Source organism: Macrotis lagotis, chromosome X (assembly GCF_037893015.1).
Source record: "Macrotis lagotis isolate mMagLag1 chromosome X, bilby.v1.9.chrom.fasta, whole genome shotgun sequence".
Lineage (NCBI taxonomy): Eukaryota > Metazoa > Chordata > Mammalia > Peramelemorphia > Peramelidae > Macrotis > Macrotis lagotis.
This window is the reverse complement of record NC_133666.1, coordinates 658008721-658025022: the sequence shown is the minus strand read 5'-3', so window position 1 is coordinate 658025022 and position 16302 is coordinate 658008721. Positions and strand designations below refer to the sequence as shown.

Sequence of the window (16302 nt, the reverse complement as noted above, 5' to 3'; positions counted from 1 at the left end):
CTGATTTCTCTATTACAATGAAGATACCACTATCCCCCCAGTTCTTTAAGCTCACAATCTGTCATCTTCTGCTCCATATTCTCTCTCAGCCTCCACATCCAGAATAACCTATTGTTTTCCTCTTCATAACATATCTGAAACTACCCCCTTCTTTCCTTTGATGCTGACCATCAGTCTTAAAAGATCTTAACAGATTAGAATAGTGGACAGGATTGAGTAAGAGAAAACAATAAGAATAAATGTAAAGTTTTATACTTGGGCTAAAAAAAATCCCTCTCACAAGTATATATGAGTGATAGCATGATTATATTTCAGTGTGTCTGAAGAAGATCACAGGATTTGGGTGGACTTTTAAGTGCAATATGAATCAATAGAATAGTATTGTAGGCAACAAAATTAACATGATCTTGGGCAATGTAAAAAAGACATAATTTCCATGAGTAAGGGAATCCTAGTCCTATTAGCCTCTATCCTGGTCACACCATAGCTATAGTATTCTTTTCTGGGGAATACATTTTAAGAAGGATATTAATAATCTGGAGAACATTCAGCTGAGGACAACGTAACATCAACACATTTCCAATCCATGCCAGAGGAAGATAGGGTGAAAAACTGAATACTTTTTCAAGTATTTATAATACTGTCATGTGGAAGAGGGATCAGGCTTGTTCTGTTTGACCTCTGGGGGAGAACTAGGAGATATGGATGAAAACTGTACCAGTGGCAGGTTTAGGATGTTTGAAAAGAAAAACTTTCTAAGAGAGTTCCCCTAAAGTGGAATGAGCTTCCTGGTAGGTAACCTCCAACATTTGGTATTTTAGGCAAAGGCTGAAGGAGGGCTTGTTTCAAAAAGAATTATATATTTTTTTTCAATAAACAAAAATCATCTTCCCAGTTGAGAATGAAAGAAAAACAAAATCCCAATTACAGACACATATATTTTTTTGCTAGGCAAAATAAATATCAGCATTGACCAAAAGTATTCTTTTTCAGATTTGATTTAGACTAGATGGCTTGCTGAGGTCCCATCTAACTTGGAAAATTTTATGATTCTGTGTTTTAGGAAAACAATACCCATCAGCGAGTTGCAGAGTTGAGAAAGGAAGGTTTGTGGTCTCTCCGACGACTACCAAAGCTCCGGGAGGCCCCTCGCCCCAAGTCTCACTGGGATTACCTCCTTGAAGAGATGCAGTGGATGGCAACAGACTTTGCTCAAGAGAGAAGATGGAAAATGGCCGCAGCCAAGAAGGTACCTGGAGTTTCTGTGGAATGAAATGAGATGTGCCACCCCCCCATTGTGGGGCAGTGGCCAGAGTGGGTCACATGGACAGACTGGTCCTGCATCTCCTATTCTCAGTGGGCCCTGCCCCTGCAGGGTGGCCTCTACTGCTCCCTGGTACTGCCCTCTCTGGGCATCAACCACCTTGGAATCTCCTCCCTTTCTAAGTCATTCTCCATCTCCTGCACAGTGACCACTCCTATCTGATGCCCAGCAGCATTTTGTTCATGCTTGTTTTCATGAAAATTCCCATCTTTTCCCTCACGTGATAGTTATTTCTATGATGATAATAGCATTGCTAGAGCATCCACTATGGGCCAAGTACTGTGCTGAGTTCTTCACAGTATCTCATTTGATCCTCACAACAATCCTGGGAGGGATGCGCTATTATTATCTTTCACAGTTGAGGAAACCGAGGCAGAGGATATGTGACTTGCACAAAGTCACCCAGCTAGGAAGTGTTTGAGGCTGGATCTGAATTTGTCTTCCTGACTCCAGTCCAGAGTTCCATCCACCCACCACCCAGCTGCCATGTTGACCATGGAATATCTGGGTGGGTGGATTAGTCCAGTGGGCAGAGGGTGGAGATCAAGATAGGGATGAGGACAGAATCTGTAATTTGGGAAAACAAATTAGGAAATGGATTCAGGTTAAGAACCCCTGCTCTCCACCCTCTTTCAGTGACCTAATTATTTAGTGATGTCTCTATATATGCCATACATACATAGACATATAGACATATACCCATGTGTATACATATATCTATAAAGAACCAAGATCATCTAGAAGGCAGAGATAACCCTGGTTACAGAGAGCAACACAAGGAGATGAAGGCCTGACAGAACCTGGAAATCCCTATGTGTAGTGAGACAGGAGCAGGAAGACTGTTAGGGACAGAGGTGGGGAGCTGAAGAGAGGGGAAGCCAAGGGGACTGCTCCTGCAGAGGCCTGAGAGGGCCGGAAAAGGCTGGTATGGTCTTTGTTACCTGGAATTTTGGAGGATTGCCCTAGCACTGGACTATTCAGTGACTTGCACAGGCTCATCCAGCCAGAATGGTTAAGAGGTAGCTCCTTTGCCAGCTGTCAGACTTGAGAACTTGAGAACTGACTGGGACCTCAAATGCCATTCACAAAAGAAATCTTCCTTATAGCATATCTGGCCAGCAGGCCCCCCTTCCCCAGATTGCTTCTGGAGACAGACCAATCCAGCTCTTCATGGCTCTTAACTATTAGCAAGCCTAAATTTACTTCATTATGGCTTTTACCCATTGGCCCCAGTTCTCCCTCTGGAACCAGATAACCAACAGATCCTTCCTCATGACAGTCACTCCAGTACCTGAACACAGCTATCATACTTCCCCCATAGCAGATCGTTTTATACCCAAGGGTGAGACTACACATTTGTCTCTGTTGAATTTTGTCTTTGTAGATTCAATCCAATTCTAACCTGGCAAAATTCTTTGGAATCCTGAATGTCATCTGGCATTAACATCTCTTTTCTTAGCTTTATGTCACATGCCGATCTGATGAACATACCATCTATGCCTTTTTCAGGTCACTGATAAAAACGTTAAGTAGCACAAGACAAGAGACAGATACCTGGGGAACCTCTTCACCAGAGTGTCATCGGCCATGATGCCATCTGTTTGCAATTGTTCTTTGAGTCTGGCTATCCAAACCAGTTCTGAACCGATCTGATTTTATTTTTGTTTAATCCTTATTCCTCCATTTCTATTAAATTAGGCAAAATCCTCTTCAAGGAAGATTTTTGATTTTAGAAAAGGCTGTAGGAATTTGTAATTAGGAGGCCAATGATGATCTTTGAGAATTGTTTCAGTAGAGTAGTTGGGGGGCAGCTGGTGGAAACTAGATCATTAAAGGTTAAGGAAGGAGTTTGGAAGTATGAAGTATAGGTAGTGAATCTGGTAGTCTGGGCAAAGGAAAAGATGACAGATTGAGGAAGTAGCAGAGTTGCCAAAAGGGCCTTTTTGATCTGATAACATTTGTAGGCAGAAATGAAAGAACTATTAGAGGGGGAGAAATGGAAGATTTAAAGACATAATTAATTTAGGAGGCTCCTGGAAGAGTTAGGAGGAGAGATGATATAATTCTTTTTGGACACCTACCAATAAGGGCTGTATTATTTTACTCAAGAGATATGTTTTAGGGTATGTGTCTCAGTTGCATTTTCATTAAACTATATTTTGCAGTTATTTCAAATTACTCCTTAATGAGTTCTTAATTTAACTTATGTCATGTTTCATTTGGCAGTAGTGCTGGAAATACTTCGTTTTTATTTTCTTTTCAACTCAACCTTACTGTAAAGTAGTTAAAGTTCTATAAATACTTAAATGCTGCAGTTCATGTTTAAGTTCATATTCTCTATAGATGATTCTTTTGGAAAGAATCACTTCACATAACATAAGAGGATCTTGTTGAAGAAATTAACTTGGAGAACAGAAAACTCAAGAGAGATATAATAGCAAACTTTGGAAGGGAAAGATCAACCTTGTTCTGCTGAACTGCAGAGCACAGAACCAGTAGTATGTGATAGAAACTAAAAAGGGACAATTGTAGGCATTGATATCAAGAGAAATGTTCTAACAATGAGATCTATTTCAAAGTGAAGTGGACTGCTGCCTCAGGTGTGATGAATAGTTCCCCTTAAAGCATAACTAGCTCATTTCCACTAGTGTATGTGCAGATGAGATTTTTTGTTGAGGTATAGCCTCTGTGGTCCTTTATAATTCTTTTTAAAATTTTTTTTTATTAAGTGTCTGAGGTTGGGTTTGAACTCAGGTCCTCCTGACTCCAGGGCTGATACTCTATCCACTTGTGCCACCTAGCTGCCCCCCAGTCCTTTATAATTCTTGAGATTTCCTAATTTCTTTTGGGAATAATATTCCTTTTTTACTTACCATATAGAGTTATACTTTTCATTTTTGTTTTTCTTTAAGCATACACTGCATACAGTGGTTCAGCTTTCCCTCTTATTTCAGTTTTCTGGTTAGAATGTATTGATCATTTTTCCCCTTTTCAGTTTCTAAACTGACTTCTTTTGCTTGAGGTCAATTTAATAAAAGTTAATATTTCCTGTTAACATTTCCCTTATGACCAAAATGCAATCTGATTACAGTCTTTGGTGGAGTAAGATCATCAGATGTCTTGATTCCCTTTGTTTTAAAATTAGATTACTGAAAATGAAAGTCCAAAATTTTTTGAATAGAAAGATATCTAATTATTGTGATTTGTATTGATTCCACTTTGACTTTTTTCAATTAAGATAATTTGCCTTTGCCTATAGGAGTAATTATCTGGTAGAATATTTACTTCTCTATGGAATTTTGATGAATATTTTTTCTTAAAGTGACTTAATGACTTTTAGTTGAACTAGTGCTTTAAAATTCTATTTAGTAGAGTACATGGATTTGGGTAGTAAAGATAAGCTCTAATATTAGCCAGAATTGTATTTCTGGTGAATTTGATTCAGAATATAATGATTTTATTAGATGGTCAGAACCGTGGCACGTTACCATGAAGAAAAGAAACTCAATGAAATGAGAAATAAAAAGGAGGAACAGAACAAATTAAGACGTATTGCTGCATCTATTGCCAGGGAAATTGAATACTTCTGGTCTAACATTGAACAGGTAAACCCTTGCTTTTTTAGCTTTTTAAAAAATTATTAAATTATTTTTGATTATTAAAATCGATAGTCTTGTTTCAATTTCTGTTTTTCTTCTCTTAGGTTGTAGAAATTAAACTACATATTGAATTCCAAGAGAAACAAAAACAAGCATTAAACATTAAGAAGTATTCAAGACAAGGTAACTAAATAATTGGAATGTTATATATTCTAATTTAAATTAATGCATTTCATAAAACCAAAAGGCATTCACTTTAGAAGTGATACCATTATTAGTAAATATTCTGTGGAAGATAAATTATTATGTATTGTATTTTTTGATTAATAAAATGAAAATCCATATGCATTATAAATTCAACTTGCAGGTAAGGACCCAAAGGCACTAGAAGCTAGCATTAAGATAGAAAATGAAAGCTGTATGGTAAGTTTTTTTTTATTATTCTAATTTTATCATTCTAATTCTAAGTTTGCTAGTTCAAACTATTCCTCTGTACTTGACAGGGGATCATTCAATTCTTACCTGAATATATTTGGGAATAGAGAGTCTTACAGAGCAGTCCTCTTCATTGACAGACAGTGACAATTATTAATTTCCTCTTAATTGAATCAAAATCTGCTTTTGTGTAACTTTCTGCCCATGGCTTCCATTTCAGCCCACTAGAGTAATGATGAATAAATTAAATCTCAGAATAAATGATCTTTGGCTAGCATGAAGTAAATTATTAAGATATCCAATATCCAAAATCTTTCTTCTTAATTTACATGAACATAAAATATATTTGGATGTTCCTGGACCTAGCATTATATCTTGGAGAAATGACACTTATTAGTTGCTTTTTGTATTTAAATAAAAATAAGAGTCCTTAGGAAATGGAAAACAATCTTATACTTTGGGGTTTAAAATAATTTTTATGAATTTGATGAGATATATGAGCACACAGATATAGATACTAAATCTGTGTTGATATATTAAAAGGATTTCATACTTATATATTTCAACACTGTCAAGTCTATAGCTATTTATTGAATGCTCATTATATGCTAGCCACTGTGTCTAGCTTTGAGGATATAAAGAAATGCAAAATATATATATATTTTAAACCTCATTATTAGTTCTGTTTTGGACATTGTTGAATTTGAGATTCCCACAGTATAGCCAAGATGTCCAAAAGTCAGTTGTTCTTGCAGGACTAAAACTCAGTTGAGATGCTATGTATAGAAATATAGATCTGGGAATCATTTGTAAAGAGGTGATAATTTAAGCCATAGGAGCTGATAAGATAACCAAATAAGATATAATAGAAGGGGGAAAAAAAAGATGATGACCCAGAACAGAGCCTTGGGGGAACACCTATTGTCTTTTTCTTTAGCCATCTGATCACTATTTCCTAGGATTAATTCTCCTAGACTTATAATTTTGACACAATTGAGAAAGTTTCTGTTACTTAAAAAATAAATTTATTAAAGAACCTGATATAAGTACAGGAGTGTGTTTTTATATTAGAGTTCAATCTGTATGAACTCTATGGATTGTTACAAAAATTTATCTTTTCTAGGTTGTAAATAAAAATCTTGAATTAAAGAAATATTTTAAAAAGATAATTTAGTAGTGTCTACTCACTGCTTTCTTTAAATAATGATAATAATTGATTTTCTTTTTTTTTAAAACTGTAGACTTCAGTAGAAAAGAAGAGAAAGGCAAGCACATCTTTGACTGATGAAGAAGGTTTGTTTCTTCAGAGTCTAGGTTTCAGGTGTTTGTGTCTTGTTTTTTTCCATTCGCTCAAATATAAAATATTCTATTTACTTTATTTGGAGTAAGGTTAAAAAAATGTTTACCAAGAATTGTTTTTTATTATTTATTTTTTGTTCATTGATGATTTGGCATACATATTACCACAATCTTTTCTCCCTGCCAACTTTTGTTTATTAGTGTAAAAGTATTGGCAGGAGAGAAACATTGTAATTGTCAGTGCCAGAGTGATGACTCTGGAAGATTGGGAAATCTAAGAACTGAACATTTTTATTGTTTTTTAGTCCTTCAATTAATCCTTCAGTAAGTATTTCTCAAGTGTTCCAAAGGCACACAAGGTAAGATGTCCTTCAGAATACTTAAAAATTAGTTAAGGAGATATAACCAAACACATACAAAATAAAGAGAGAACAATGACATCCCAAACTATGGAACTGATTGAAATTGCATCAATAGTTCAAAGAACTGATTGATTATAATGGTTGTTTGGAGGAAGTGGGGTAGGTTGGAAAAGAGGTGGGAAGGGCAGGCAAAATGGAGCAAGAGAAACCGGATAAGGAAGAACCTTCCTTAAACCTTCTTCAGGACATTCTTATAATGGTTTCCCTTCATTGTACAATTTCAAGATAAGATTCTGGGGTTGATATCCAAGGCCCTCCCCCATCTTGATCATAGTTGACCCAGTTTACATTTCTAATTGCTGTCTAATACTCACTCTTAGTTGGATTTATTTCTTCATATATATCAGTTATCTATGCCAACCCCTCTGGAGTGAACCACTGAAAACTGAAGATTAGCTGGGCCTCAACATACAGATTATATTAGACATTTGAAATACTGGAGTCAGTGATACCAGTTAAAGAGTTGTGATGGAAGATGGGGTACAAAGTGAGGGTCTTTGTAGGCATGAAAATGAAGACCAATGGAAGAAGTAAAGAGTATTGATAACAAGATTGGATGTGGGAAAAAAATATTTTTGGCTTGAACTACCCTTTGTTTTATTCTTGTTTCCTCTACAAATATAAAGCTAAATATTGGAAACTGCTAGAATAAGATACAAATCAAGGACCAGAAGATACTTCCAGTTTAATTTTAAAATATCATTTTTTCATTTGTTTACTATTTGTTACTATTGTAAGAACTTTGTAGCCTGAGGAGAGAATATAGTTTACTTTTTAAAAGTGAGTGAATGTGAACAAAAGTTTATCTTAGGGGTTCAGGCACAGGACAGCAGATTTCCATATTTTTGCAATTCAGCAAATTAGTCAAGAACCATTTTTTTCAAATGATTTTGTATTATAGGTTTTCCATTTCATAAGATGTGTATAAGATTTTCATGTCTTTATATGTAAGGTAACCACTTGAATATACTCCTAAATATATGTCTCCAATTCATATGATGGTAGTCATTTATACTAAGAGTAGCTCTGCATTACCCAGTCAGATCATTGTTAGACATGCTTTCCCATGGGGCACCCTTTCTCCTTGAGATACATTTTTAGGTCAAAGATAGCTTTTTGACCTCCCATAGCTCCTTTCTTAAAGTATCAAGAGAAAAAAGTTTCTTGCCAGTGTAAACGTGAGTACATAGAATCACAAAATGCTAGAGCAGCTACCTAATAATATTCTGTGGTTTCTTTTGTGTTCAGTGGAAGATGAGGAGGAGACAATTGAAGAACAAGAATCAAAGGAGGCAAATATAAACCATCAAGCTGAGTTGTGCCGCTTAGTCCGAGAAGGTGAGTGGGTAGTGTGAGCCATCATTTAACTTTGTTCTTAAATTTCCCGATGTTTGTTGCTCATATTCATTTGAACCAGGATGGCCTTCCCAGTGTTAGCAGTAATTTATTTGACAATAGGAATATTCTCTTGAAAATGGAAGCAATAATCTTTTGAAAAAGGGAATCTTTATTAGTTTAGAAAAAAATTGATGAGCAAGTGTGTTCATTGATAATATTTTTAAAATTCTGGTCTTCTAGAAGCAAATATCTAAGGAGTCTTTCAGTAATTCCTGTTTCACCTCTTCCCTGCAATCAGAGATGAATGACTAATATAACTTGATTTCAATTTCAGTGATCCCCCACCCTGAGTCACAAATAATTCACATTATAAACAATTGAACAGATTTCCAATCAGCATAGATTTCCATTAGCACAATTGGGGGAATTCCTTCCACATTGAAAAGTGTGCCCACCTTTATGGCTTGTATTTGTGTTGTCTGAGAGTCAGCCTAGTTAAGTTTGGAGAGATTCTTCACTTCTAGATCTGTCTAGCTCATGAATTTTATGACCACTTCAACTCCTGAAGAGCCTCCTTTATGCTCTAGACGCATCATATTTTACATAAGGAGAGGCAGTTGTCCAGGGTGATGTCATGTCTCCTTGAAGTTTGAAGAAGGCACCAGGGAAGTGCTAGAACTAATTTAGTGATGTTCATAAACACAAACTAAAATTTTTGGGGTAATCTGTGACATGTAAGTAAACTAGGTAATAAATCTTTCCAAAAACCTCTTAATAAAATGTTAAAATTTCTTTTCTGGCTTAATCAGTGTTCATAAAATGCCTAAATTTCCCATAATGTCACTGAAAAGGAAGGAAAAATGATACTTTTAGAGTAGAAAGAACATATTTTTACTAAGTTGCCCTTTTATTCCATGGTTCTTCAGGAACTCTGCTGAGAAATGATTATCATTTATTCACTTACTTTAACTGAGATTTATTGAACACTTAAATTTATCACTGAGCCAGGCAGAGGGAATGAATGATTCCTCATTTTTCTCTTGATATCCTTCAGCTGAATTGCCTTTAGATGATTTAATCAAGTTATATGAAGGTGCTTTTGTGGGAAGTTTCAAATGGCCACAGTCGATGTGTGATAGTGAAGAAACTACCAGTGAAGAAGGTAAATTCTAATGAATTATTTAAATAAAAGACATTATATTTTTCTGTTTTAGACAGTAGGCATAATAGTTGTATACAGGGCTAATAAAATAGATTGTTTGTATTTCTGCCAAGAGTATTTAAATAACTTATATAGAACCACTTGTTTTAATTATTTAACTCAACTTCAAATGAAGTAAAATTTTTTCAGTCCAATTTAGCAAGTATTTGTTGAGTTTGTTCTCTCTTTCTCTCTCTCTCTTTCTTTCTTTCTTTCTTTCTTTCTTTCTTTCTTTCTTTCTTTCTTTCTTTCTTTCTTTCCTCCCTCCCTCCCTCCCTCCCTCCCTCCCTCCCTCCTTCCTGCAAGGCAGTGGGATTAAGTGAATTGTCCAAGGTCACATAGCTAAGTAATTACTAAGTGTTTGAGGTCAGATTTGAACTCAGGTCCTCCTGACTCCACTGCTCTATCCACTGCTACTAAGTGCTTTCTAAGTAGTGGACACTGGGGCATGGAGACAAAACCCAAACCTGAAGAAATCACATTCTACTGGCAGGAGGTAGGGTTTATGATTTCAGAACCTTTCGTTTTATTGAAGAGTCAACCCAAGTGCACCCTCCTAGCTGAATGACTTTATTAAGTCTGTTTCCAGTGTCTTCACCCTCCTAGAATTATTTTGCATGCAATTTGTATTTATTTAAATGCATACATGATTTTCTCCTTAATAGAATGCTACCTGAGGGTAAGCACTATTTCATTGCATGATGCCTGCCCATAGCAAAACTTATTAAATAATCAGTCAATGAATAAATGAAAATAGATACCAAGTAATTTTGAGATGGGGTAAGAATCCCAAGAATTGGAGAAATGAGGAAAAAAGTTCTTATAGGAGGGTGGCCCTTGAGCTGAGAGAAGAACATTTCTGGCTACCTGTATAAAGAGGTGAGGAGATGAAATGGAGAACATTGTGATGACGTAAGCAAATGGCTTCTTTGGATCTAAAGGGGAATAATAGGAAATTTCCCTGGAAGGAGAGTTTAGGATCAGATTGTGTTTGCTTTGTAATGATTTAAATTTTTAATGGATTTTTGTGTTTCTATTGCCTTCATTTCCCAATATCTCACCTCCAACTCCCCATTCCACTCAGAGAACCACCTCTTATTTATTTTTTTAAAGATTTTATTTATTTTGAGTTTCACAATTTTTCCCCTAATCTTACTTCCCTCCCCCCACCTCCCACAGAAGTCAATTTGTCAGTCTTTACATTGTTTCCATGGTATTGTTTCCATTGATCCAAATTGAGTGTCATGAGAGAGAAATCATATCCTTAAGGAAGAAACATAAGGTATAAGAGATAGCAAGATCAGACAATAAGATATCAGTTTTTTTTTCTAAATTTAAGGTAATAGTCCTTGGTCTTTGTTCAAACTCCACAGTTGTTACTCTGGATACAGATGGTATTCTCCATCACATATAGCCCCAAATTGTCCCTGATTGTTTCACTGATGGAATGAGTGAGTCCATCAAGGGAGAACCATCTCTTATAACCAAGAATAAAATGGGGGAAATGCCAGCAGCTCAGCAAACATAACTGGCAAAGACCAGCACTGTAGTAGTGGATTGCACCCATTGACCCCCTCCTCTGCATCAAAAGGAAGAGGAGAGTGATTGTCATATTTCTTATGCTTTGTACCTGATCATTATATTTCCACAGCGTTCTGTTAAAATTCGGATTTTTTTCTTATTATTTTGGGGTCAGATCATGAAGGACTTTAAATGCAAAAGATGGTGATGTGAATGAAGGAGCGTTTCAGACTGCAATTGGTGTCCCAGCACAACCTCTGTGATTTGCAAGGGGAGCTGGCCACCCTTTCTGGGCCTCAGGGTTCTCCTCAACAGCATGGAAGGATTAAACCTAGCATCTCCGGGCTTCCTTCCTCTTAGGCTGCCTCTCTAGAAGCTCTTTGGCTTGATTATAGTTTAGAGGCAAAAGAGCAGACATTTTCTTCAGCACTTACTGTGGGCAGTGTTGTACTTGCCAGGACTAAGAGGAGAGGTAGTGTTTGCCTCAGGAGCTGTGTATTCTTTCACCAGGAGGTCTTAGTCGAATTGAAGGATGATTAGGTGCTCAACAGGGGCAGCTAAGGGACACCAAATTCCACAGAGGGCTGCACTTGGAGTCAGGAAGACTCAGTTTGATTTGTTCAAAGCCTGCCTCTGACCTTCTCTAGCTGTGTGACCCTGGGAAAGTTACTTCACCCTGTAGGCCTCTGCAAAATGAGCTGGAGAAGCATCCACTCCAGTATCTTTTCCAGAAAAACCCTAGATGTGACCAAGAAGGATCGAACACAATTGAACAATGACAGCTAGCCCTCAATAGTGTTGAAAGTCATCTTAATGGAAACTTTTGAAGTTAATTGGATGTTATGTGGTATAAAATAACCTTCTCTTGGGATTGTGTGATCTCTTCTTGTACTGTAATACTAAGTACTGTGGGGAGCTTGAGGGTTCTGTAGTGTACAGAAAGCTGGAATGCAAATCCTGCTTCAGATACTTAGTAACTAGGTGACTCTGGGCAAGTCATTTCATCTCTTTTTGCCTTACTCCATTGAAGAAGGAAATGGTAAACATCACACTATTTTTGCCAAGAGAACCCCAGAGTTCACTCATGAAGTGTTTGGCCAATTGAACAACCAAACAATCAAGGATGTATAAACCTAATTCTTCTGATCTTGGTGTTTTAGGGGAATCTGATGCTAGGGAGATCAGAGAAGCAGCATCTTGACTTTGTCTCTACTGTCAGTTCCAGATCTCCAGATCTCTACTTTCTCAACCTCAGTGCAGTCTGTTTATTGGAATTTAAATTGTTTAAATTTAAATTTTAGCAAATTTAATGCTTAAATTTCATATAAATTTTCTTAAAGTACTTTTAAATTATAGAAATCTTTAAATTATTATCCTTGTTAAATATTGACACATGTATCCATCATATTTTATATTTTCTCTAGACTTAGAAGAGACCATCAATGCCAGAAATAAGAAGGAAGTAGTTATTATAGATTCACTCCTCAGTATTGGGCAATACCGAGGTGTGGAGAAAAGCAGTCCTGGCAAGAAGCATACAAGGGATATTGCAGAGGTGGTGGCAGCAGCAGAAACTCTGTTACCCAAGGGTAGTGCCCGCATCACAACCACGGTACATCTTTTTGGTTTTTGACAGTCTATGGGGGTGTGAGTGAAGGACAGGAATAGGTCAGATCCTGAACCAGGGGTACTGGCATGGAATTGATTCAGTTGGGGTTGCTAAGAATAAAAGACTTTAGTATGTGTTTGTTAAATCCTTCATGAAAAACTTAGAGCATCACCGGGCACCTCTGAAAAGGTATCATTTTGTTTTGTCAGTTTGTTGATTTTTATAAAGAAATTATTTGTGTCATAATTTTTTCAAAAACTGTAAGCCAATAGAGTATATCTTGAGATAAATTGAGAACTATTTGTGCTTTTTCTTGATCAAAAAGGAAAAAAGATAGTATCACCAGAAATTGTGGGATTTCTTTTTTTTTTTCCTTGACCAGGTAAAGTTCACTACTCCATGTTTGTTGTATGGAGTTCTCAGAGAGTATCAGAAGATTGGTCTGGACTGGTTAGCCAAACTATACAGGAAGAATCTCAATGGCATCTTGGCAGATGATGCTGGGCTTGGCAAGACCGTGCAGGTTATTGCCTTTTTTGCTCATTTAGCTTGTAATGAAGGTAAGTAAAAATGATGAAAATTTAGATGTTTGAAATATTGTTAGCTTATTAATTTCCATGATGTAATTATGCCATAAGCACTATTCATATCTATTTTGGGGGTCGAAAGGTAAATTGGTTTTGTATGTAACATTTAAAATTTACTTTTGGAAAATTTGGATTTCTAGATTTCTGAAAGAAATGTTGATTCTCTTTGTCAAGCAACATTAATTTCCAGTGTCCTACATCAGGATTTTCATTTTACCTCAATTCTGTCTCTATCTTTGCTGTAGGTAACTGGGGCCCTCACCTCATTGTGGTTAGGAGTTGTCATATATTGAAGTGGGAACTTGAACTGAAACGTTGGTGTCCTGGTTTGAAGATTCTTCTTTATTTTGGTGGCCAAAGAGAGCTTAGAGCAAAGAGACAGGTATTATATTCTGGATTGTTGATCCAGGAGCATTTCTTCATTACTATTATTATTATACCTACTTTGGTCATTTGTTTCCTTTACCGTCTAGTAACCAGTTGTTTTCCATATCTGCATTCTACAGAGGAGAGAACCAGAGAGATGGGTTAGATATTGCAAAAGGTGGGACTTGTTTAGAAACAGGAGCACATTTCTCCATGTATAATGGATGACCATAGGAGGTTGGGTTATCTCTTTTCCAGGCAGTTTAAGAGCTGGAGAACCTACCCAGTCATTGATAATTTTAATCATTGTCCTTGGGAGGAATTCCTAATGAAAGCCTCAAAGTGACAGAACATCCCTCATTAGGCATAGTCTGTAGCAGTTTTGGGGGTAGCATGTTACCTCCTTTGAAAGATAGTTGATTCTGCTGTCACTGATGATTTTAGTGTCGATCCTGTCTTCCTGAAATGTCTGCTTTCTTTTTGGAAGGAATGGACTGAACCCAACAGCTTCAATGTGTGTATCACCTCCTACAAGCACTTCTTTAAAGGTCCTCAGGCTTTTGCAAAAGTGAGATGGAAGTATCTGGTTGTGGACGAAATGCAGCAGATCAGAAACATGACAGAAAAACACTGGGAGGCGCTTTTCAGTCTCCGTAGGTCAGTCTGGCACATGGAGTATTTCTGTTCTTCATGAAAATAATTGAAACTGCCCTCCTATTTATAAGGGAAACAAAAAGACGTGTTGGAAGAATTATGATTGAGCATTTCCATCAGATATGTGTATTTGGGGTGTTGAACACACTCTACTACACTCTACTAGGTGGGGGTGAAATGCCAGACATTTGCAGTGCACATGTGGTTCAGATTTCCCCTCAGTTATACTCTCATGCCTCTGTAGCATTGAAGTAGGTTGGGGTTCAGATGGTGAATTGGGGTTCAAATAGTGAATGAATTCATGCAGAGACACATGACTCAAAATTATATGGGACATAGAAACTGTTGCACAGGGGCAAGGTTATTGCATATGGGCTCTATCCTTAAGGGACAAACAGCGAGTAGGGAGAGGGCCAAGTCTTAAATAGGAGAGCATAGCCTGGTTGGTGTCCTTGCTGGGAAAGAAGTAGGGGTTAGTACAGGAGTGGTCAAAAGCATGAGATCAAGACGTTCAGGGGAAACCAAGAGGCAGCAGCTTGCCCTCTGGTTGGGCTTCTGCCTTTGCTGCCCTGTCCTTGTAGGATCCTCCCCAGGGTACCCTAATAGATTTTAGCAACCCAAAGTCTGGTTGGGAGGCAATTTCTCGAATGGTTATGAGATAGGAATGGTATAACACAATGTTCTCTATAACCTACTTTTCACAAGGTCAGCCTAAAAAGGCACAGGATTTTAATAGTTTATTGTAAAAAAGGCATAGCACTTAAACTCTTTGTTTTCTGCCTAGCATTTCCACAACAAAGCATTTCTTTAGAGCTTAATTTTTATATTTTATCATGTAGTAAATGCAAAGATTATCACATATACTTTTTTTTTGTTTTTTTGTTTTTGTTTTTTGCAAGGCAGTGGGATTAAGTGACTTGCCCAAGGTGTCACAGCTAGTTAATTATTAAATGTCTGAGGCTGTATTTGAATTCATCCTCCTGACTCCAGGGCCAGTGCTCTATCCACTGCACCACATAGCTGCCCCATCCCATATACTTTTAATAGTGTATAATATGAGATGAACAGTCTATATAAATAATATATTTAAGATTAAGTAATGCATTAGTATTTGCTGTTCCCTCCCCTTCCTCTCCCAAATCCCCATACTTCTGAATTCCTGCTTCTACTTAAAGTAAGCAGATTTTTTTAGAAATAATAAATGATTATTTTCTAAATGGTTACAATTATCTATGTTATCTATATCCATATCCATATTTATATATCTATAAGAGTATGGTTAGGTTAAATTTAAAGGAAATTGTTCCAAGTTATCTGAAAGGCTTGCTGTTGAAAATATTCTTATGGCACAACTTCAGTCTAAAAGCACTGGGACTAACAGACCAATTTTAGTGTTTTAGAAATGAAAATATTGATGTTAGATGAACTTGGATATTGAATAGTTTTATATATTGTGCATTTAGTGTAAAATTATGATTGTGAATGTTTAATAACTTCTTGTTGTAGTACTACTAGAAGGCTAGTAACAATAAGATCTTCCTGATGTGTCAAATTTTTCTTTTCTGTCAAAAATAGCTGTAAGAGATAAGGCTAACATTTCTAAGAGATTTGTCTTTCTAAGGGTTAATTGAACTGATCAAGCATTAGGCCTGGGAGTTTAAAAACATCAAATATCTTTCTGTTGATATTTGTCAAAATAGTATAGGTTTCTGAAGGACTGATGGATTGTTTTATTCTTCCTTCTCACAGTCAGCATCGTTTGCTCCTGATTGACACACCTTTACATAATACCTTGATGGAATTGTGGACCATGGTGCACTTTCTGATTCCTGGAATTTCAAGACCATATTTAGATTTTCCAGTGAAAGCTGCTAGTGAAGAGAACCAAGATTATTGTCATAAACTTGTCATAAGGCTGCACAGAGTATGTTAAGCTACCTCCCCCCA

General features: G+C 36.7%; 1 protein-coding gene across 3 annotated transcripts in view; it reads left to right on the top strand.

Moving 5' to 3' along the window:
• LOC141501327 (E1A-binding protein p400-like) overlaps positions 1–16302 on the top strand; it is a 143763-nt gene that overhangs the window by 55032 nt on the left and 72429 nt on the right. For all 3 annotated transcript variants that reach the window (XM_074205220.1, XM_074205222.1, XM_074205221.1), the window contains exons 9-20: positions 1064–1249; positions 4789–4929; positions 5028–5106; positions 5291–5346; positions 6600–6651; positions 8328–8417; positions 9472–9579; positions 12564–12751; positions 13131–13308; positions 13581–13717; positions 14189–14358; positions 16105–16279. In XM_074205220.1, coding sequence (XP_074061321.1) covers positions 1064–1249; positions 4789–4929; positions 5028–5106; positions 5291–5346; positions 6600–6651; positions 8328–8417; positions 9472–9579; positions 12564–12751; positions 13131–13308; positions 13581–13717; positions 14189–14358; positions 16105–16279 — 1560 coding nt within the window. The remainder of the gene's footprint in view (positions 1–1063; positions 1250–4788; positions 4930–5027; positions 5107–5290; positions 5347–6599; positions 6652–8327; positions 8418–9471; positions 9580–12563; positions 12752–13130; positions 13309–13580; positions 13718–14188; positions 14359–16104; positions 16280–16302) is intronic.